Source organism: Schistocerca piceifrons, chromosome 1 (genome assembly GCF_021461385.2).
Source record: "Schistocerca piceifrons isolate TAMUIC-IGC-003096 chromosome 1, iqSchPice1.1, whole genome shotgun sequence".
Taxonomy (NCBI): Eukaryota; Metazoa; Arthropoda; class Insecta; order Orthoptera; family Acrididae; genus Schistocerca; species Schistocerca piceifrons.
The window spans coordinates 288,511,678-288,534,172 of NC_060138.1; the positions used below are offsets into that span (position 1 = coordinate 288,511,678).

At 39.6% G+C, this 22,495-nt stretch overlaps 1 protein-coding gene across 1 annotated transcript in view; it reads right to left on the minus strand.

Moving 5' to 3' along the window:
* The window catches only part of LOC124780708 (KAT8 regulatory NSL complex subunit 3), a 167,873-nt gene that overhangs the window by 126,942 nt on the left and 18,436 nt on the right, over nucleotides 1-22,495 (minus strand). Inside the window, exons 3-5 of the mRNA XM_047253802.1 lie at nucleotides 21,415-21,542; nucleotides 21,139-21,300; nucleotides 1,187-1,448 (exon numbers count right to left, since the gene is read on the minus strand). Of these exons, the coding sequence (XP_047109758.1) occupies nucleotides 1,187-1,448; nucleotides 21,139-21,300; nucleotides 21,415-21,542 (552 nt within the window). The remainder of the gene's footprint in view (nucleotides 1-1,186; nucleotides 1,449-21,138; nucleotides 21,301-21,414; nucleotides 21,543-22,495) is intronic.

Genomic DNA, 22,495 nt, shown 5'->3' on the forward strand with positions numbered 1-22,495 from the left:
GTTATCACAGGTAAATATATCAGCCTTGCTCCATCTTGCTAGAGTGGTAGAAGTCGCAACATTTGAACATTTGATTACCAGTTCACACCATTTGTGATCGCCAGTTCACTCATTCCCCCCCCCCCCCCCCCCCCAATAGACTTGTGATATGATACACACAGAATTTTGTGAAGTCAACTTGGCAGGGAGGATGCCAGCTGTCATACAAGTTATTTCAAAGTTTACTGTGTAGATTTTAACTGTTCTCTTCTTACCACTTTTGGAAAACTTTTAATAACAATCTAATAAATTGGTCTCTGCTGAACTGAATAAATTCAATAATTATTCTGGTCCATACAGCAGTTATCTGTTCAGAATTTCCGTTCCTTGGCTCATACCAATCATTAATTTTGGAGGGTTATAAAAAAAAGTAAAGATTTACATAATCTTATATGAGGAGACTGGTCACACAAGTTAGTTGCATAGGAGAGTGAAGACAGCAATGTCAGATAGTGCATTGTGCAATTAAATAAGCTCCTCTCTTGGGTTAATTCTTTGAATTTTGAGCCTAAATTGTAATCATTTGCATAGTAAATTTGAACTTTCTTTTGATGACTCAGTGGCCAGTTCCCACACTAACTGACATTTTCTCCCTCTACACATATTAACCTATGGCATTAGCTTTCCTTTTGGTACAATAAGAAGTTAGTAAGATAAAATGCAGTGTTTACAAGACAAGAAACAAAAATTTTTAAATCAGGAGCTGTGTAACAAAATTAATGAATGAACTGTAAAGCTGCCACACAGGCAACATGCACATTCATCTCTTTCAATTTATTTTTTATTTCCTCTTAAGACCTCAAAAGTATTCTATAGGTTTGAAAAACTGGGACATTGGTATTAAGATAATTATAATTGTCTGAATTAATCATATTAAGCAATTAGTATGCTTAACAGCGCAGAAATCAGCTGTTGAAGTCTTGGCCAGAGCTGAAGTTGAACATTTTCTTGTATGTTTTTATAGGGTGCATGCTTTCACTATCTTATTTACAAATATACATATAAATTTATATGAACAATGCCATCATATGATTAGCACCTGCTTAACTTGACAAACAGCTCAAATCTCAGCTCTGGCCATTACGTGTGCTGTCAACTGCAGTTATTAACACTGCACATAAGCAAATCTGAAAATTTCAAGTATTACCTGTAATGCATCTAAGTAAGCTGCTAGGTACGCATTGCTAAGTGTGTCTACAAGTGTTGTGTGAAGCCACTGCACAAGACGCATTTCCCAGTTTACACTGGCCAGCAACTGTCGCAGTCGTCGAGCTGTTGTGTCTGCAACTATACGCCGCTTTGCAGCTTCTGACGGTGATCCCTCACACAGAAGCCGTGACAGCCGATCTTGATTTAGAGCACGAACAGCCTTGCTGAACAATCGTATCTGCTGTGCTGTCCAATTACTTCTGCAAATATAAACAAATAATACTTACAGAAACTTCTTTTTGCAGGCATTTAGAATACTGCAATGTAATAGAAAAGCATGAAACATAATAATTAGAAAACATTAATGTAGCTTATTATTTATTTCACCAACAGACAATGTTTCCTTCACACTATTGTTTTCTCATCCAATTACTGTGTAGGCTTGTATTGTATTGTATTGTATTGTATGTTAACCGGGGACCTAGAAATGATGGAGAGGCTCCGTCCCAGCCGCAGTGGCCCACAACCCCACAACAACTACCGCAGTCCACTTCACCCCTCCGCCTCCCCACACCAAACCCAGGGTTATTGTGTGGTCTGGCCCCCGGTGGACCCCCCACAGAACGTCTCACACCAGACGAGTGTAACCCCTATGTTTGCGTGGTAGAGTAATGGTGGCATACGTGGAGAACTTGTTTGCGCAGCAATCGCCAACATAGTGTAACTGAGGTGGAATAAGGGGAATCAGCCCGCATCCACCGAGGCAGATGGAAAACCGCCTAAAAACCATCCGCAGACTGAACGGTTCACCGCACCTCGACACAAATCCGCCGGGCGGATTCGTGCCGGGGACCAGGCGTTCCTTCCCGCCCGGAAAGCCGTGCGTTAGACCGCACGGCCAACCGGGCAAGCTCTGTGTAGGTTTACTTCCATCTCCTTGCCATCCTCAAAGTAAGTGCTTCCCCATTTCCAGTTCTTTTTTTTAGGAGTGGCTTACTTGCTGGCCAAAACAGGTATACATTAGAATTGGAGTGGAAATGACACAAAGCGATATAGCCTACCAATCACTAGTGGATATAATCTCCACATTCCATATTTGGAGTATAGAGAATAGATTCATCCATCAGATCCAATGTTAAACTCAGTAGCATTAGGACAGAAAAGTAAGTTATCATCTTTTATCTCTCTCTTTCCTTCATTTCATACATCCATCCAATTCGATGCATTGTTGGGGTTATTTTCAGTTATCAGTTTTTCACATTATATATGAAATACAAAAATAAGACTTGGAGAAATGCAAAAGACATTTAGTATTGGTGCAGTGACCAAAATATAGCAATAAATGTATTTTTAGAAAACTGTTGTAAGGAAAGAGTATGACAACCTGCTTCTGATGGTAAACTTTGATTCCTAGCAACAAATGAGGTGGGGGATTATGTCAAGGACATACACAACACTTGAGAATGTTGAAGGAAATGCACCAGTAAGTATGGGCTGTGGTGCAAAAGAATGAGGCAAATGACCACCTACTGTGGTTTAATAATAATGATAGGAAGTTATAGTAAAGTTGCAAGTGCACGAGTAGAGAATTGCTTATAAGAGATAATAAAGAGGGAATAGCCAGTAGTGTAAAAGAGAACTGTAAGATACTTGCAGAAAACTTTCATGACTGGCTGAATTGCGAACCACCTGAAGACTAGCTGGAATTGGAATCATACACAGAGGGGGGATGAAGAGTCACAACTTCAACCAGAATTAATGCTGCACAAGCCATAAGCTAATTAAAGAATAATAAGGTAACTGAAGAATATAGGATAGTAGCCAAGTTGATGAAACAGGGAGACTGAAAGGCAGTCTATACATGATCAATGTTATCTGCCAGATTTGGTGGATGTAGAAGCTACCAGAAGAACGAAAGAATGCTATCATAGTGCCAATACATAAGAAGGGAGACAAGATGAATGCAAACAACTGAAGACAAACATCGCTGCTACATGTCGGCTATAAGATGCTGCCGAAATTACACCTGAAGAGAGAGAATAATAGACTGTAAGTATAACTGGAGACTCTCAAAATAGGATTTAGGAAGGGGAGAGGATTCAATTGATAGAACATAGGGTTTTACAGAACAAGAAAGATAGCAGTAACTTTAGTAGATTCCACAAACGCCTATGACTTCATCAAAAGGCACCCTCTTGGAAGGATTGTGAAGAACAGGGGACTAAACAGCACTACTAAAGAACCAATAAAGGAAATTCTGATAAACACAAAGACAAGAGTAAGATTCAGAGGAACACTATCGGAAGATTTTTAGATCAAGACCTGTGTCAGATAGGGAGACGGATTGTCACAAATTTTATTCGACATAGTCGTGTACAAAGTGATCAGACAGTGGAGAGCAATAAATAAGAAAATGGGAACATAAGGACTGATAGGGAAAGGAAGGGGGGGGGGCAGAAGGATAATAGGATCCAAGCAGACTGCCAAGACTCTGTGAAAAATAAAGTGATTAGGAGACAGAAGAAGAAGAAGAAGAAGAAGAAGAAGAAGAAGAAGAAGAAATGGTGGAACTGATGATCACGTGTGAGACACAAACACTGATTACCACTGAGGATTGGAAAACACCAGAATACATCATACAAAATATGGATACATTTAAATATCTGGGGCATATATGAGGGACATTTCAAAAGTCCTGGACACTGCATATCCACGACTGCTAAGGTGTGTGATCAAGTTGAAACTCAAGTCAGCTGTGAGCAAGACTTCAGGCTTTAAGGTTGTATATTTGTTTGCTGGCTCACGTGGCTGTGTCATGAGTAATTCAGTTTTAAAATATAAGCTGAAACTGAGTCAGGTCAGATTACACGTAGTGACCAGCATTTCTACATCAAAATTGAATCCCTATGTGGAAAGAAGTCAATGGAAATTTACAATGCTTTTAGAGAGATGTGAGTGAATAGGGTAGTGGATCACAGTACAGTATCACGGTGGTCTCCTCGTTTCTGTGACGGTCGAATAAGCACTGAGGACAACCCAAGATGTGTAAGCTCATCAACTGTTATTGTTAATGACACAGAGAAGATCGGAAAAAAAAGAAAAAGTGAGGAAACTGTACATGAAATGGGAATGTTTGTCATTTCAGTTTAAAGAATCATAATTGAAAAGTTAAAGATGACAAAATTTGCTTCCAGACGGGTTCTGCATTATATGTGTGAAGAGCAGAAAGCAGCTCACAAAAGAGTCACAGAACTGCTTCAATGTTATCAAACAGAAGAACAGTTTCTGAAAAGGATTGTTGCACTTGATGAAACTGGGCTATAAGATTTTCAGCCAGAACTGAAGTCTCTGTTGTTACAATAGAAAAGTTCCAATTCTTGACACCGAGTCAGAGCTACAAACAGAGGACGTTTGTAACAGGTGTGTACCACAACTTGTTTCTGTAAAACATTTTGCACCTGAAAATTCATCAAAGAAGGCCTGACATGCTTGCACATGGTGTCCTCATTTTGCACAGTAATGCAATACCACATATTGCCCAACATTGAGAGAGACGATCAAAAACTCTGGATTGGAAATACTTCCCCACCAACCATAAGGTCCTAATATGAGCCCACAAGACTGAGTTATTTCCCCAACTGAAGGAACAACTCCATGGAAAAGGTTTTGATACAACTGATAAAGCTTCCAGTGAGGTGACACGAGTAATCAGACAGCTCAACACTGAAGGTGTCCGATCTGGGATACAGACATTGTGAAGACATTGCAAAGTTGTCATAAGCAATAATGGAGATTGTATTAAAGACCTGAAAAGGTATTTTGTAAAATAAATTATTTTATTCATTTCTACCTTCAGTGTGCAGAACTTTTGAAATGACCCTCCTATAACAAGAAGAAACAGGGTCAATGGCAGAAAAACACACAGGGTAAAAGACAAGGAATGCTTTCTTTATGAACAGCGATATATATAAGCAAAATAATGTAGCTACAGAGACAAAATCCAGATACAAAAAGGCAATGTTGAGGAATGCGGTACTATACATGGCTGAGACAAGAACACTGGGAAAATATGGTATAGCACAACTAGAAAAAGAAGAGAAAAAATATTGGGGAAAATAGTGGGTCCTAAAAGAGGTGGTGAGAGATGGATGCAAAAACTTATGGAAGAACTGTACCACAGCATGAGGACTATTATCAGGAGAAATCAAACTATGAAGGTCTCAGTTTGTAGGACATGTGAGCAGGGTGAATACGGATACAATGATGAAAAGAGTAGAGGAAACAATGAGGAGGACAAGAGGAAAGGCAGGAACAAAATGTGTTGTTGAAAGCAGGAAGGGTTAGTCTGAACTGGTGATTGAAGTGGAAGGCAAAAAAAATTGGAGAAGCAAAAGCACACCAGCCAATATGCCAAAAAGCAAAACAGCAATGACAGAGAAGAATACAGGAAAAGGATAGAGCAAGTCATCAGTGGAGCAGACAAGAGGATACTGATGATCTTGGGAAAAGTGCAAGAGAACAGAAGAGGGTTGTTTGGGATTAAGAGATTAAACTGCGAGGTGATCAGTTCCTCGGTCAAGAGTGAGAGCATCTGGATGGGCTCAGATACTGGAAGTATGTAGGAGTGGTAAGATTGAAGCATTAAAGGTAGTATTGACGTCACAGCTATGAAATGATTTATGGGGAAATAAAACATATGTACGAGGTGCTACAAAAATTAGCTGAGGATTTCACTGTACTGGTCAAACTACCTGGAATACAAAATTCTGCCACTAGATGTCTCGATGTACAGGTCTTAGCTGCTGCAGCACAAAGTTGTATCATTTTAGCCACACACAGTGAGAGTTTTGGTGATGCATGTCATGACATGTTTCAGCACTTCTGTGACTGTTAAACGGAAAACACTAAGGAGCAAAGGATTTGCACCAAATTCTGTTTCAAGTTGAGGAAAACTCCAGCTCAAACCCACCACATGCTGACAGAGGCATTTGGTGAGATTGCAGTGAGATAAGCAAGAACATCTGAGTGGTTCAAATACTTCGAGGAAGGCCGAAGAAACTGTGGAAGATGACAAAAATTCCGGTTGACTGGCAACATGAACCACAATGAAAATGATCCTGAAACTGCATGACGTGATTCATGGAGACCAAAGATTGACAATTCTAACTGACTTGTGCTGTCATACAGCATACATCAACAAATTCTAGCCAATGAACTGAACATGAGATGAACAGCAGCAAAGTTTGTCCCTCGCCTTCTCGGCATTGATCAACAAAATCTAAGGATTCAGATGTGCACTGAGTTGCAACAAAGAGTTCAAGTGTGTCCAAAATTCTTATCCAGAGTCATAAAAGGTGATGAATCTTGGCTCTATGGTTATGAACCTCAAACAAAGCAGCAATCATCACAATGGAAAACGCCAACTTCTTCAAGGTTGAGGAAAGCTCAAAGCGTTCACAGCAGCTTGAAGTTAATGCAGTAATTTTTTTCGACATTTGGGGAATAGAGCATAAGGAGTTTGTTCCACCTAGTCAGACTGTCAACAGGTAGTTTGAGGTGACTAAGGGATAACGTTCAGCACGAAAGGACAGAGTTGTGGAAAAAGAAAAACTGGTTGATGCACCATGACAATGAACCAGCGCACACTTCTTCACTTGTGAAGGGATTCCTGGCCAAAAACAATATTGCAGTGGGTGCCAATCTCCCTACTCACCAGACCTAGCCCCATGCGATTTCTACCTGTTCCTGAAGATGAAAATCACACTGAAAGGATGAGATTTTGACTCCAATGAATACATCCAAGTGGAATCACAATGAGTCCTTTCACCCTGCAGACTTCCAGGAGTGTTTCCCAAAATTGGAACAACGCTAGGATTATTGTATATATGCCAGAGGTTACAACTTTGAAGGTAACAGAAGACATTAGGACATACGTATAGTTTTCTGATTTTTAAAATGAAATTCTTGGATATTTTGAGTAGCATCTCATAGATTAGGTTGGTATATAAGACAGAGCAGATGAGACATTTTCCAAGGCTCATCTGTGGCAAGAGAAAGCCCTCCTGCATCTAGTCATAATCAACCTGATTAAGGGCAAAGACAGTTACAGAGTTAACAATGCATCTCAGTCAAAAGATTCAGAACAGTAAAAGAAAGAAAAACTAAAATAAATATGAAATACTAACCTTGAAGACTGGTCTTTTTAAGCCTGTGTTACCCTTTAAGTTGTATCAAACACAAATGTGCCAGTACAATTTTAAATGATGGCATAAAAGGCTGGTCTTCTGGGCCTGAAATTTTTCTCAGCGGCTGGTCCTCAAATTTTTAAGTTTTGAAAGAGTCAAATTCTCCCTGATTTGAGAAATTTATCACGCATTCTCAAACATAACGTAATTTGTCTTGCATAAAAGGAAATTTGTTATGAAAGTAGCGCTTCTGAAACCACCATTCAAAATATTTTCGTGGGACCTGTTACAAATGAAAACAGCTGTAACATCATGCTCATCAAAAGCAGTTTGTTGTTATAAAGAATTACTTAAATCTTCATCCTAAAGCCTTTGACACATTTTGTTATCGGCAGACGCTTGTATGTGCACTGTGTTTTGTTGGTGTAAATACTGCACTTTCTTTGAAACTTAAGTTTTATTTTGGGTGTTATTCTCACATTATGTTTTATTGCTGCAGTATTATTCTGCATTAGCAGACTGAAGTCAAATTTTTTGTTTGAGTATCTGTTCTTACCAGCCAAAATTACAAAAATTAAATTGAAAACTAAACCAATGAAAAATTCACATAATCCTAAAAAATTCCTATTTGTTTTCCAGATGAAAAAAAATCCCCAGTTTTTCCCAGTTGTCCCTGGGTGTATGCACCTTGTAAATGCAAGTAAAACAGAGTAAGAGAGGGATGACAGAGGCAGCTGCCAGAGGAGCAAGAGTTGGGAGGTCCGCCACAGCCGGCATGTGGCAGGAGACACCGTAACCTCAACATTCCCACCCCAAAGGGAGTTTAAAATGTTATACCTGAAAATAAAAACAACTTTAAAGGAGAAAAAAGAAGCAGTACAACCACTCGTGAAACTGAGAAGACCATGCTTAACTTGGAGAGCGAGGAGGAGGGGACATTCTGGCATGGTACGAGGTCTATCTGTAAGGCTCTGCAACCACAATGCTCATTATATAAAGTAAAATTACGAGTTAGCCTGGTATGTTGAATGCGGAGAGAACTAGGACAATGGATTTCTTCCAGGAAGAATGGAGGATGCAGCAGCATGCAGCAGTAATCTCCTTAATAATGCAGAGTTTATTAGAGGGGGGCAATAGCCAACCAGAAGTTGTCCATCCCCATGTGAGGAGAGGTGTTACTTGCACCCACACATCTGCACATGGGATCATCAAAGTGAATGTTAGGTGACTTAATTGCTTCTCTTGCCAAATTGTTAGTCATTTCATTCCCTGGGTTACCCATATGACTTGGGACCTAGACAAAGACAACTCAGCTGGCAACATGACTAAGGTTAGAGAGAAAGTCATGAATAGCAGATTTCAAAGGTGAGTAACATTGATAAATGCCCTACAGACTGCTCATTAAGTCACTGCAAATTAAAACACTCAAGGGAGATCTATACGATAAAACACACAGCTCTGTTAATGGCAATTAGTTCCACTTGACTGGTGGAAGATGTAAATGCATATTCCATCTTACCCATGGTTTTAGACCCAATAGTGTAAATCAGAGCAGCATCCTGATACTCCTGACGAACCAAGACAAAAAGGTGCCAAAAAGTCATGGACATCACTAAAACTTTGGAACCTTGAAATATATCAAACCTAGTTCATGGTCTGGGTAGTAACAGGAGAGGTGACACAAGTCCTGGCAGAGAGCCTCAAGATGCATTCCAACTGGGTATACCACAACCGGGTAGGTGTCATGGGGTCGAAGCCACTGGTACGCAAATACATTGTGATAAATTGGATTATTAGGAAACTGTCAGACGGTAATGATAAATGAGCAAGAGTTGGCACCACTGGAACCAAAGGGGGAAGATTCCAGCTTCAGCGAAGACAGTCTTAGGTCTAGTCCGAAAGGCAGTCAGTCTCACTCCACGATGACAGGATGGATCCAACAATTTCAAAGCTGAAGATGAAACTGAGCCACAAGTCTGGCAACCATAGTCCAACTGCGACAAAAGCAGGTCACAGTAAATATGGAGGAGAGTAGTGCAACCTACACCCAAAGTGTTGTTGGCAAGGAAGCAGTGTGTTAAGCTTCCACATACAATTAAGTCTGTAGCTGATGAACATGGGGCAGGCAAGTTAAGAGTTCTGGGTCAGGGTGGAACACAACACACTGACGGAAATGCATTACTCCATTTTCGCAGGAGAGAACTGAAAACCATGGGAAAGGGTCCAAGCAGAGGTCCTTTGGAAAACATTCTGATGCTGGTTTTCAGCCAATGCAACAAAATGGGTGCCATACCAAAAGCAAAAGTCATCCGAATAAAACACGGGGGTGACCAGTGGCCTAATGGAGATACCCAGTCAATTGAAGGGAGATGATAAATACTGTAAAACTCAGCAAGGAGCCCAGTTGTATGCTGTTTTCTTGGATCCATGGGGAGCTGAGTGATGTACCAGCTCTTAACCCAAAACAACTGGCGGGTATTAAGTGATGAATAAAAATTGGTAGTGAGCCTCAACTTCCCCAATCATGCAGAGTAAGTAAAATGTGATGGGACCAAGTGGTATATGCTGCATTTAGGTCAAAGAAGACTACAATGAGATGTTGGTGTTTAGAAAACATCTGCCAGTCTGCCTTTCTCAACCTGATCACATGGTCAGCTGTGGATTAGCTTCCCGGAAATCACACTGATAGGGAGATGAAAGGCCCCAAGATTCAAGAACTCGGCATAACTGGTGGACAACCACCCTTTCAAGCAGTTTCCAAAGAACATTGGTGAGGCTAATTGGACACTAGCTGTCAATGGATGATGGGTTTTTGCCTGGCTTAAGGACTGGTATGACAATACTATATCACCATTGCAAAGGAAAGACACCTACGAGCCAAATACAATCGAACCCTCTGAGCAGATGAAGCTTTGGATAACATTCAGAGGTTGAATCATCTGATTATGCATCAAATCAGAGCCTGGGGCGGTAACATGTGACAAGGAAAGAGCCTGAAGCAGTTCCCAGTCCGTGAACAGTTCATTACATAATTTGGCATGGCAGGGAATGATAGATATGGAAATGTCTTCAACTTTCTGCTTACGCATTCAAATGGAAGCTGGGTAAGATGATGACATGGATGTTGTCACAAACTGGCCTGAAAGGTGTACAGCAAGGAACAATGCATAATACAAAGATGTCACCCTGCAGGAAGTGACCCAGAACAGTAGCTGATCTTTGGCAGCCCAGAAGAAAACATCAAACCAGAAGACTATGGAGCTTAGCCAACACCCAGGATGATGAGGCACATTGTCCCACGAAGGAGATGTAGCAGTCTTAGCACTCCCCATTACTGTGTCTTATTAAATGGCAAGCTTTAGCATGAACTAACTTTTAAGGCATGTTGCTTGAAATGTTGCACGGTTATTGAGCAACACTGAACATCTGTTGCTATGTCGTTGGTCCACCATGGCAGCGGTCCACCATGGCAGCAGATGGCAGTAGAGGGATTTGTAGAAAGGGGAACAACAGTTCCCGTAGTGCAGCCGATTGTGTCAAAAATGCGTACACATGTCCCATAACCTACTCAATGTAATCTGACAGAGATGACTGCAAAGATGAGAGTAAAGGCAAACAACTGTCAGTCAGATCTTTGATGTGCCCAATGTGGTAGCTGACAAAGAAATGGCAGGATTACCAGAAAGCGATCATTCTCACAAAGATGTGCCTAGCAACCACTGGAGCGAAGACACAATTCTGACAATAGCTAAAAAGGTGTCATGGGCAGCTCTAAAATGGATAGGAATAGCATCATTGGGGAGACGCTGATCAAGATCAGAACAAACTGGTCAATCAGAACAAACTGGTCAATCAGAACATCCCTATCAGATTAGGTGGTACTTTACTTTCTGACATGGGGTGGTACACATTGATATACACAAGCAGGAGAAAAATAGGGACGGGGAGAAGTGAGGTTAAGGTGGTCAACTTAAGGTAAGCGGCCTGCCTGGAGGTAAATAAACACTATACAATGGTGATCACCAGTTTCATTTGCACTTGCACTGTTATTTCTTCCAACACGGTACGGAGGGGATTCCACTCACTGATGACATCTGTGGGCACCAACACACAGATTCCTCCAAGTGCCCTTTCAGGGCCAGTATAGTTCCTGCAGAATGCGTGGTAATCTCAAACTGTTGGGGTATGGTTACCAGTGAAGCGTGTTTCTTGAAAAGCAACTGAGATCGCAGAATAGAGGAAAATAGCTGTTGCATTTCTGGCAAGTGACTGTAATATCCATTACAACTCCTTTGGATCATCATATTGAGGGTGTTATAGTTAGTGATGGAGGGGCCAGGAAAACAGGTCACATCCCAGGACCACATCTGTCACTGTTGAGTGTGGAACAACATCAATGATGACTGGTTCAAAACCCGATGGCATGCAGGAATCTGATATCTTCAGAATCATCAGAGGAGCCTTCTCCTGCGATTACTCCTTCTACCTCTGTTTTACAATTTTTGGCTGTTGGGGTTCTTGTGAGGGCCTACCTATTGTGGGTGTAGGAATGGAAGAAGAACAGGCAGTCTTGGGATCAAGAGTCTGTGCTGCCTACAGCTACTGGCTAGTGTTGAGCCTCTGATCTGTGGATTTCCAGGGAAACGGGGCCCAAGAGGGAGTCCTATCACGGGCAGACAACAGAGGAGCAACCTGCTTTCTGGCTGGGTATGGAGAGTGGTTACCGAAAATGGTGATTCAGGACTCATAAGAGGGGATGGTAGTGTTACATTAAAAAAAAAAGCTGAGGTATGTGGAGTGACAGCTGCAACTTTTACATAATTTGTCATCATATTGATTGTATGCATGAATTCATATTTTTTTTCCTTGCAAGAGTATATTACAGGCAGTCAAGTGATGTTTTGTACAATTCACGTACAAAGGCAGTTGTTCGCAAGTATGACCTTCGCGAAATGATCTTTCATTTTGCGTCTGCTGGGCAATGGGATGAAACGCAACCAAAGTAATAAACATTGGAAATATCTCATGGACAATAGGACTTACGATTTCCAGTTGCACCTACACATGTTTTTTTTGGGAGGTCATTTCCTCCATTAGCTAAGATGTGGGTGCTTGTATCTATTCGGTTATCTTTCGCAGCTTTTTGTACACACCAGACAAAATATACACTTCACCTTCTAGATTACTGAAACCATCCTAAAAATGTGAGTCAAACTTCAAGCAGGGGGGAGGAGTTGTACACCACATTCCAATATCGAAACAAAGTTGGTTCATTCTAACATGAGATACAAATTAGATACAACAGATGAAGCTACAGTTACAATAGTTGGGTTAGAGTCGTAAGCTTAGCAGTCGAGCTTAGATAAGGTTATTTTATAGATAAATTTACTCTTTCAAACATTTAAAATCACATAACTTGCCTGCACAGAATTTGTAGTTGTAGAAGATTTAAAAATCAATACCACAAGTTAGTTGCAATGCTTCATTCCTGATGTATCACTATTCAGCACAAGAATAAAATGAATCTAAACATTACATTATATGTTCATTCTTCAGTGTTTGCCATTGTATCACTTGAGTTTGTTACGCTTACAGGATTTAAATGAGGTAACAGCTAACACAGAAGAATGTATGGTGTAATGTTTATATTCTTATGGTGAAGAGTGTATGTGATTCATGATTCGTAGCAACCATCTCTTGCCACGGGTAGGAAAATATCCAAAATGCAGCTTTGGCCATACTGATGTGCACAAAGGCTTGCAAATTGGCTTTTCAATAGTAGACTTCAAATGTACAACAAGCAACACGTACAAAATAAGAATAAAAGTAACTTAGAAATTAAAGGCAGAAATGTAAAACAAAGTTTTATTACATTTATAACACAAATTTTATGAAAGGTTTAAAATATCAGCTGAATAATTCTGAATGACTATCACTCAATTCCTTGTTGTTCACTTATTCATACAGAGAATCATCCTCTGTATTATCTAGCACATTTGATATCGGGCCTTTTTTTTAATGTCTGTTGCAGTCTGATTTGGAACACACTTCCATGCATCATCAATCCACTGGCACACTTGTAACAAACCTGCATGTATAAATTGTCCTGTTGGTGTCATTTGTCTGTCATTTTTCCAAAACCAGCCAGTGTACATGTGTTTAAGCTTGTCTTTAAATGGTTTATTCACACAGGCATCAAGTGATTGCAGAAATGACACCATCCCACCTAGAATTACTGCCAAGTCTGTTTTGCTTACTAATAATTTTTGTTCTACTGCAGGTGTTGTATGGCTTGCATGTGCATCTAACACCAGCAGACTGTATAAACCAAGCAACGCGACAGGGCAATGATTCAACATAAGCCTAATCCATTCCACCACCATATCCTCCAAAAACCACTCACTTTCATTTACTCATACACTTATAGTTTTTGGAAATGCTTCCAATTTCAGTAAATACTTTCACTTGAAAACTATGAATAGGAGTAATTTAGGTTTATCTGCTATGCAAGCAAGCATGACGAACATCTGCTGTCTTTCACTTCATGACACAAGAATACTTGTATCTTTCTTTCCTCTGGCATCAAGCTTATAATTCTACAGCAAGTCAAAATGTATGGGAGTTTGGTCAGCATTCCCCATCTGGCCAAGAAAGTAATAGTTTTCAGTGCATCACCTAGTTATGAAGCACCTTTTATTTGTAATTTTATGGCAATCTTCGACACAACTTAAGTTCATCTCTAAAGTGAAAAACCCCAGCACTTCATAAAGAGACCAATTCAGTTGCAGGTAGCCTTGAAATTTCCAATTTTTTGCACTGGAGCAATTTAAAAATTCAGCATTCACAGGCATGCATTTCTGATGCTGTTCCTTAACAAACTCATTTAAAATTACCGTGTTTACTCGAATCTAAGCCGCACTTTTTTCTTTTTTTCGGAAAAACCGCCTGCGGCTTAGAATCAAATGCAAAGTAAGTGGAAATTCTGAAAAATATTGGTAGGTGCCGCCACAACTAACTTCTGCGTCGAATATGTGTAGCGCTACACAGGCACGCTTTGCAGGCACAAATCTCTGCGTCAGTAAATAAATTTTTAAAAAAAATTTAAAAAAATATGGAAGACGAGCTTTTTTTCTCCGCGCCGAGTTTCGACCACTGCATTTTCATACATTATCCAACGAAATAAATACAAATTCCGTATTGTTCATCTTCGAATGTAGCAGCATTTCAATGTACTACGAAAATCCGACTGGCAAGACTGTTTGGGATGTTTGTCAATATGGCCAACTCTACATTCTGAATATTTTCGTACCTGTGAGAAGAGATGGTTGCTAATAGAAACTTCCATGAATTGTGAATCACATGCAGTATTCTCTTCACCATAAGAATAATACGAATATAAACATTTTGCCATGTATTCTTTCGTGTTTGCTGCTATCTCATTTAAATCCTGTCTGCCTAATAAACTACGAAACTAGAGTGACACAACAGCAAACGCGAAAGAATATACATATCATGTCATGAAACTCATATTATTCTTATGCCTAATAGTGATACAGTCAGAAATGAAGCACGGCAATTGACTAGATTTTAAATCTAAGATGACTCTAATTTCTGTGCAGAATGTAATGTACTAAAGAGGCATCTACAAAGATTTTCAAACGGAGAAAAATTTTCGCTAAACTCTCGTTCAGAACATCATCTATCATACACAGTCTATTATTTGGTTCTTGTTGATCATTATCAAAGAAGGCAGCAGTGTAAGTAACTAAAAATAGCAGTCTCTTGCCATTGTTTCGCTAATGAGATGATTCCTTTTTTTTTTTTTTTTTTTTTTTTTTTAATTGTAAGCGGCGGTAGCGTGCGCAAAAGCAAGCCATGCCGCGAGCGGCGACAGGCCGTAAACACTCATCATCAGAATGCGACAAACAATGCATGACACAGTAGAGTAATGCATTTTCAGCTTAAAGTGACGTAAACACCATCAGATCAAAGAAAAATAAGCAATCAATTAAACCAGATGAAGCACGTGAAAAAGGAAGGGTACCCGTATAAACACAGATGATGCACCTGACGCAAAGCAATGGCTACCTAGCAAAGCTTAACTGCTAAATTTACGAATCGAATCAAACTACTATAGCTGTATCGTCATTCATTCGACCTAAATTGCGTCTCATATTACAATGGACCAACTTTGTTTCGATTTGGAGGTGCGGCCTAAAACTTTTCTCTCCCCTTGAATTTCGAGTCTCAAATTTCAGGTGCGGCTTAGATTCGAGTGCGGTTTAGATTCGAGTAAATATGGTACTTCAAGACCATTATACTGCCCACATTTTGGTCTACTAAAGGTTTTCCTGCAAACGGAACATTAAAAAAATTTGTCTCTTTGCAGCCACCATGTCTGACGTTGCTCCCATCAATCGCATGATTAGAGCATTTTTGCACAAAAAGAAATAACACCCTTCTTGAATTTGGCACTACAATAAAAGCATTTCACTATGGTTCACTAACCCAAGAACTTCACAAAATTCTATGAAACAATACATGAAATCGGAATGAGCCACAGCTCGTCAACTCATGCAACAATCCTAAAGCCTTGTGCATTGTTGGTACTTGTGTAAAGAAGAATACTTGAAAGGCTACTACATTTGAAGATGAGCAATACTGAATTTCTATTTCCTTCATTGGATAATGTATTAAAATTCAGTGATCGACCTTGAAAAAAAAAAAAAAGTAGACTCATCTTCTAATCTTTTTTAATGCATTAGTTTGGAGGGTTGTTTGAGGGAAAGAGAACAGACAGCGAGGTCATCGGTCTCATCGGATTAGGGAAGGACGGGGAAGGAAGTCGGCCATGCCCTTTCAAAGGAACCATCTCGACATTTGCCTGGAGCAATTTAGGGAAATCACTTAAAACCTAAACCAGGATGTCCGGACCCGGGATTGAACCGTCATCCTCCCGAATGCGAGTCCAGTGCCTAACCACTGCACCACCTCGCTCAGTGAATGCAGAAGTTTTGGAGCCAGTATTTAGTCTTGTACCTGCAAAGCATGCCTGTGTAGCACTGCTTGTATTCAACAGCAAAAGTTAGTTTTGGCGGCTCCTAGTGCCATTTTTAAGAACTTCCATTTGCTTTGCACTTGATTATAAGTGGCAGACACTTTTCAAATCCTGAAAACAGGAAAAGAAATTGTGGCTTAGACTCGAGTATATACAGTAGCTCATAGCCCCTCAGCTATCTAGAGTGTGATGTCTCAGTGAAAGGTAACTCCTTGTACCATATTCAAAGTTTTATGTGGAGTAATAGTCAATGTTATGACACCCAGCCTTTCACAAGTCTTAAATCTACGAGATTGTGCAACACAGGAGGTTTTCAGCAAAAGTAACTCATTTTGCAGAGTGCACTTCTCCAAATTTGTCTTCCTTTGTTTTGTGAAAAATACAGTTTTCATCACTGTAAAAGTATCTCATTCTGTTATAGTATGCAGCAGGTATTGAATAAATTATTTCATTCCCAATCTGCTGGTTGGTCACTTTTCCCCTGCAAAATGTTTCATTATTTGTGGAAATGGGTGCGAGTTCTTAAATTTTCACCAAATATCTCTCGAATTACCATTCTAATAAACTATGTTGTTGTTCTGATGGATGACTACTTCTCTGCTGTAATGATATCCACAGTGAAAATTGTGAGGTGCTTACTTAAATCTTTGAGTTTCTACTACATTAATACAAAGTACTTCTCTTTAGAACGACAACTCAGCTTCATCAATTGCTCCCCTGATGAAATATCAATTGTCATGGTACTCTTTACCACATGGCACATGGTAGACGTCTATCATTATTTGTTGGTACTATAGACATTTTGCAGCATATGTTATAGCACACTATAATAGGGAAAGCGGTAGAATCTTAACTGATCCCACTGAATTATCAATACTTGTCTGTTGAGACAGCTGGATCAGTATGACCATTATTCTGATTTAGTCTAAAACATTTCATGTGTGAACTATCTGCCCTGATGCCATCTACTCCTATTAATGGCTCTTCACACTGCTGACACCAACCGCAGCAAAGGGCATCTGGCATGACGGCAACTGCTGGGAGCCCTGTTGCCCCAAGAGGACAACCATACACTCCTTTGCAGAAGTGTGAACCCTGTGTTGTAAGGAGCCTGTACCAAAATGTTAAGTAACGACTCCATCACTTTAAGATTGGCTACCGCATTAAGTTTTTAAACACATATATCAAAGGATCTGTAACACTGTAGGTAGCAGGCACTGTTTAAGGCATTCTTTCCTAGTTGGCCCACACCACAAACAAATTTAAAGTAGAAGTTAACTAGAGTGAGGACCAAAAGTTACTTCTGCCACAAAGTAATGTAAAATAAAATAATATGCATGTAGATGAAAGACAGCACTACTTAGAGAAATAGCCGCATCAACAAGCCTGCCCCATGAGAAAGAAAGTAAGAATAGTTAGAGATGGGAGATTGCAGCACAAGAAATGAAGTAAGTGCTGCAATAGCTTAGGGCCCTGTACTCACCATGCACATACTCAATGAGTTGTAAGCTGCCTGAACGGGAGAACAGAAGAGAAAGGATGAAGAGGTTCTACAAGTAGAAGTAGTAGTAGTAGAAGAAGAAGAAGAAGAAAAAGAAGAAATTGCAGTTCAATCATGAAGGAGCTACACATGGCCCTACATAAACCATAACAGAAGAGGAAGATGAGGAAGATGAAGAAATCACAGTGTTTCACTAGGCATCGTCTTATAATATTGGATGGGATAAGAAAGTAATATTTTACATAACAAATTTTGAATAACAGCTTAGCAATTTTTCCAATTGTGTAGGGCTTTCATAACAGTAGCATTGAACCAAAAGTAAATGCAGTTGCTCAGGAGAGGAAATGCCACGGGACTTGAGTAGGCATCTGACAGTTTCTGCACTGAGTACAGAAAGAACTGGTCCTTACAACAACAATATAACAGCAATCTCTGGAGAAAGTGAATGTTGTATATAATTGGAAAAACTCACTGGTTGGTCTAACTTTTAAGATAAGTCTGAGAACTAATGCATGTAACTACAAACCTGTATCATTAATACCAATTGGCTGTGCAGTTTTGGAACTTATGCAACTTTCATTAAACAACTTTTAAAAAAATAAGAGTGTGTATTCTGCAACATTAATTGTGAAGAACCAAGATCAAAAAGGCTGAAGAAACATGACAGCTGATGGTCAATGTCATGCCGACCACAGAATGACATCTCATGCAAAAGTTGGTACCTCAAGATAGCACCCCCAGTAATGTTTCCTAATGCTGCCACAGCTGGAAAGTTATTTATATCCTAGTGCAGTGCGACGCAGCCCATCAATTTTAATCATCGCTTGCAGTGACAGTATCATCACAGTAAAGCTCTGGCTGCATCTGAACTGAACAGTTATTCTGAAATTTATATCAGTTAAATAACTGAGGAGCATTTCTTTTTCCTTTTTTTCCTTCAAAAATCAATAAATGCTCACCATTTCAGAATTTAGATTTTTATAGTTGCAAATCAAGTTTGTTGCCATTCATGACCAGTTGAAACAGTTTTCTCAAAAACCAATATTGGGATTCTGATTACCATATTTACTCGAATCTAAGCCGCACTCGAATCTAAGCCGCACCTGAAAAATGAGACTCGAAACCAAGAAAAAAAATTTTTCCGAATCTAAGCCGCACCTGAAGTTTGAGACTCGAAGCAGAGAGAAAAGTTTTAGGCCACACCTCCAAATCAATACAAAGTTGGTCCATTGTAATATGAGACACAATTTAGGTCGAATAAATGACGATGCAGCTACAGACGTTTGGTTGTTGTAAGCTTCGCAGTTAAGCTTTACCAGGTAGTCATTGCTATGCATCAGGCGCTCCATCCGTATTTATACGGGTACCCTTCCTTTTTCACGTGCTTCGTCTGGTTTGAATTGATTACTTATTTTTCTTTCATCTGATAAGTGCCGTTCTCTTTGTTATGGGTGTTTACGTCACTCTAAGCTGAAAATGCATTACTGTACTGTGTTCGTCGCATTCTGATAATGAATGTTTATGGCCTGTCGCCGCTCGCGGCATGGGTTGCTTTTGTGCGCGCTACCGCCGCTTACGATTTAAAAAAAAGAAGAGAGAGGAATCGTCTCATTAGCGAAACAATGGCAAGAGACTGCTATCTGTTGTTACTTACACTGCTGCTTTCTTTGATAATGATCAACAAGAACCAAATAATAGGCTGCGTATGATGGAAGATGTTCTGAACGAGAGTTTAGAGAAAACTTTTCTCCGTTTGAAAATCTTTGCAGACGGCTCTTTAGTGATTATATTCTGCACAGAAATTAGAGTCATCTTAGATTTAAAAATCTAGTCAATTCCCGTGCTTCAATTCAGACTGTATCACTATTAGGCATAAGAATAATACGAATATAAACATGACATGATATCTATATTCTTCCGCGTTTGCTGTTGTCGCACTCTAGTTTATTGGGCAGAAAGGATTTAAATGAGATAGCAGCAAACACGAAAGAATACATGGCAAAATGTTTATATTCGTATTATTCTTATGGTGAAGAGAATACTGCGTGTGATTCACAATTCATAAAAGTTCCTATTAGCAACCATCCCTTCTCACGGGTAGGAAAAAATTCAGAACGTAGAGTTGGCCATGTTGACAAACATCCCAAACGGTCATGCCAGTCGGATTTTCGTAGTACATTGAAATGCTACTACATTCGAAGATGAACAATACGGAATTTGTATTTATTTTGTTGGATAATGTATGAAAATGAAATGGTCGAAACTCGGGGCGGAGAAAAATGTTCGTCTTCCACCTATTTTTTTTTAATTTTTTTACTGACACAGAGGTTTTGGCGCCAGTATTTATCTTTGTGCCTGCAAAGCATGCCTGTGTAGCACTACATATATTCAACGGCAGAAGTTAGTTGTGGCGGCACCTACCATTACCAACATTTTTCAGAACTTCCGCTTACTTTGCACTCGATTCTAAGCCGCAGGCGGTTTTTTTGGTTACAAAAACCAGAAAAAAAGTGCGGCTTAGATTCGAGTAAATACGGTAGACAGAATTCCTGGATATGGGCCATGAATAGATTGGCATTGTAGAGTGCCATGGGTGTGCCCACTGCAATACACCGGACCTGTTTGTAGGTGATGGCTTCAAAGGAAAAGTAACTGTAGGTGAGGATGTAGTTGGTCATGATGACTAGCAAGGAGGTTGTAGGTTTGCAATCTGTTGGGCACTGTGAAAGGTAGTGCCCAAGAGTGGCGAGGCCATGGACATTAGGGATGTTAGTGTCAACGGAGGTGTCATGAAGAGAGACGAGCAGGTAGCATGTGGTGGTAAAGGAACAAGAGCTGTGGAGGGTCGGTGGAGGAAATGGTTGGGTCTTTTAATAAGTGGGTACATTGTGGGAAATAGGCTGAAGGTATTGGACTACATGAGCAGAGATTTTCTCAGTAGAGGCACAGTAGCTGGCCACAATGGGGAGCCCTGGGTGGTTGAGTTTATGGACAGTATGAACATGAAGAACTTAAGTGTGTGGAGAGTGGTAGGGGTGAGGAGAGACATGGACTTTGGGGAAAGGTTCTGGGATGGGCATAGATAATCCTCACACTTCAGAACAACAGTGGTGGAGCCTTTCTCAGCAGGTAGGGTCATCAGGTCTGGCACAGCATTTTAAAAATATTGAAGCAGCTAAAATGTTATATCTCATAAATACACTCACTTGTCAATTTTATCCTCCCAGTCATCACCTTTATCTTCACGTCTAATAGATTTAACAAATGCTTCACATTCTCTCATTAGACGGGATGTAATTTCTTTGTTGTAAGGAGGAGTAAGAGTAGTTGGTTCTTCTTCAATGTCAATACCATCTTTTGATTTCCAGCTGCAAATAAGTAGACACTGAATCTTAGAATCAGGCAACATAAAAACAAAAAGTGAAATCTGATGTTTTTCAAGAAAGAAGAAACAAAGTAATACAAAATGTATTGGTACTCACAAATTCTCAGTTGGTGAAAAATTAAACATAAATAATTTTTTGGTAGGTTTTAGGTACGTGTTTTCTGGAGACCAGTCTCCTGGTTTTGAATATGCATGGTCCAACATCACCATGTTGATTTCTCTTCCCTGTGAACACAATAAATGACTGGCTTGAAAAAGAAGTAATAATCATGCAACTAATGTTAATACTGGGTAATAATGTTTCCTTTACTATGAACAGTAGTGAGTGAACATGCTTTCAACCTTGCAGCCTATTGCATGGAACAACTTCATATTACACAAGAAATAGTCAAGAACAATTTGCAGCATTTCTCACATTTCTCAAAGGATTGAAGAACACACAAAACATGGCAAGTTGTGATGTGCATGTACACATACATCTCCCTCAATATCCAAAGCTTCCTCTTATTGTGATATACAATGTAAGCAGATATTACAGTTTCTGGAACATATCCTAATATCATATACAAATAATTCACTGAAATATCAGTGTGGATTTAGGCATAATCACTTCTGTGAAATATATCTAATTTTTTAAGTAATATCAGGAGAACAAAGTATATATACCATAAAAGCTAATGGCAGCTGTGACTTGCATTAATGAAGCTCTCCAAGGTGTTTTTAACAAAATAGGACATTAATAAAACTCAATTAAATAGCAAGCAATCATCATGCCACCTCATATCTTTGAGATAAGTGTCACTTCATTTATTAGGAAAAAAAATTATTTTTTTCGAAGACTTCAAAGCGAAAACCACTCAGGGGCTAGCTACGTCTATATTTGACTATTATGACATCCTACAACAATTTATGAAATTTATTGACAATTATGGAATCTTTCCAATGTTAGCTGTGTTAGGTATGTAGGTATTACCCATTTTACTTATTGGTCACACACAAAAATTTGTGCCAGATGGAGTTTCCTGCTTGACACGAGTGGTCACCTTAACCACTTCATCTATTTGAGCATACTTACAGACCAACCCAAACTTCCACATGTCATAATTTCTACGCCCCTTCAGCTCGCAACTATACTTCAGTTTCTGCCACAGGATTTCAAGGAGACAAACATAATCAAC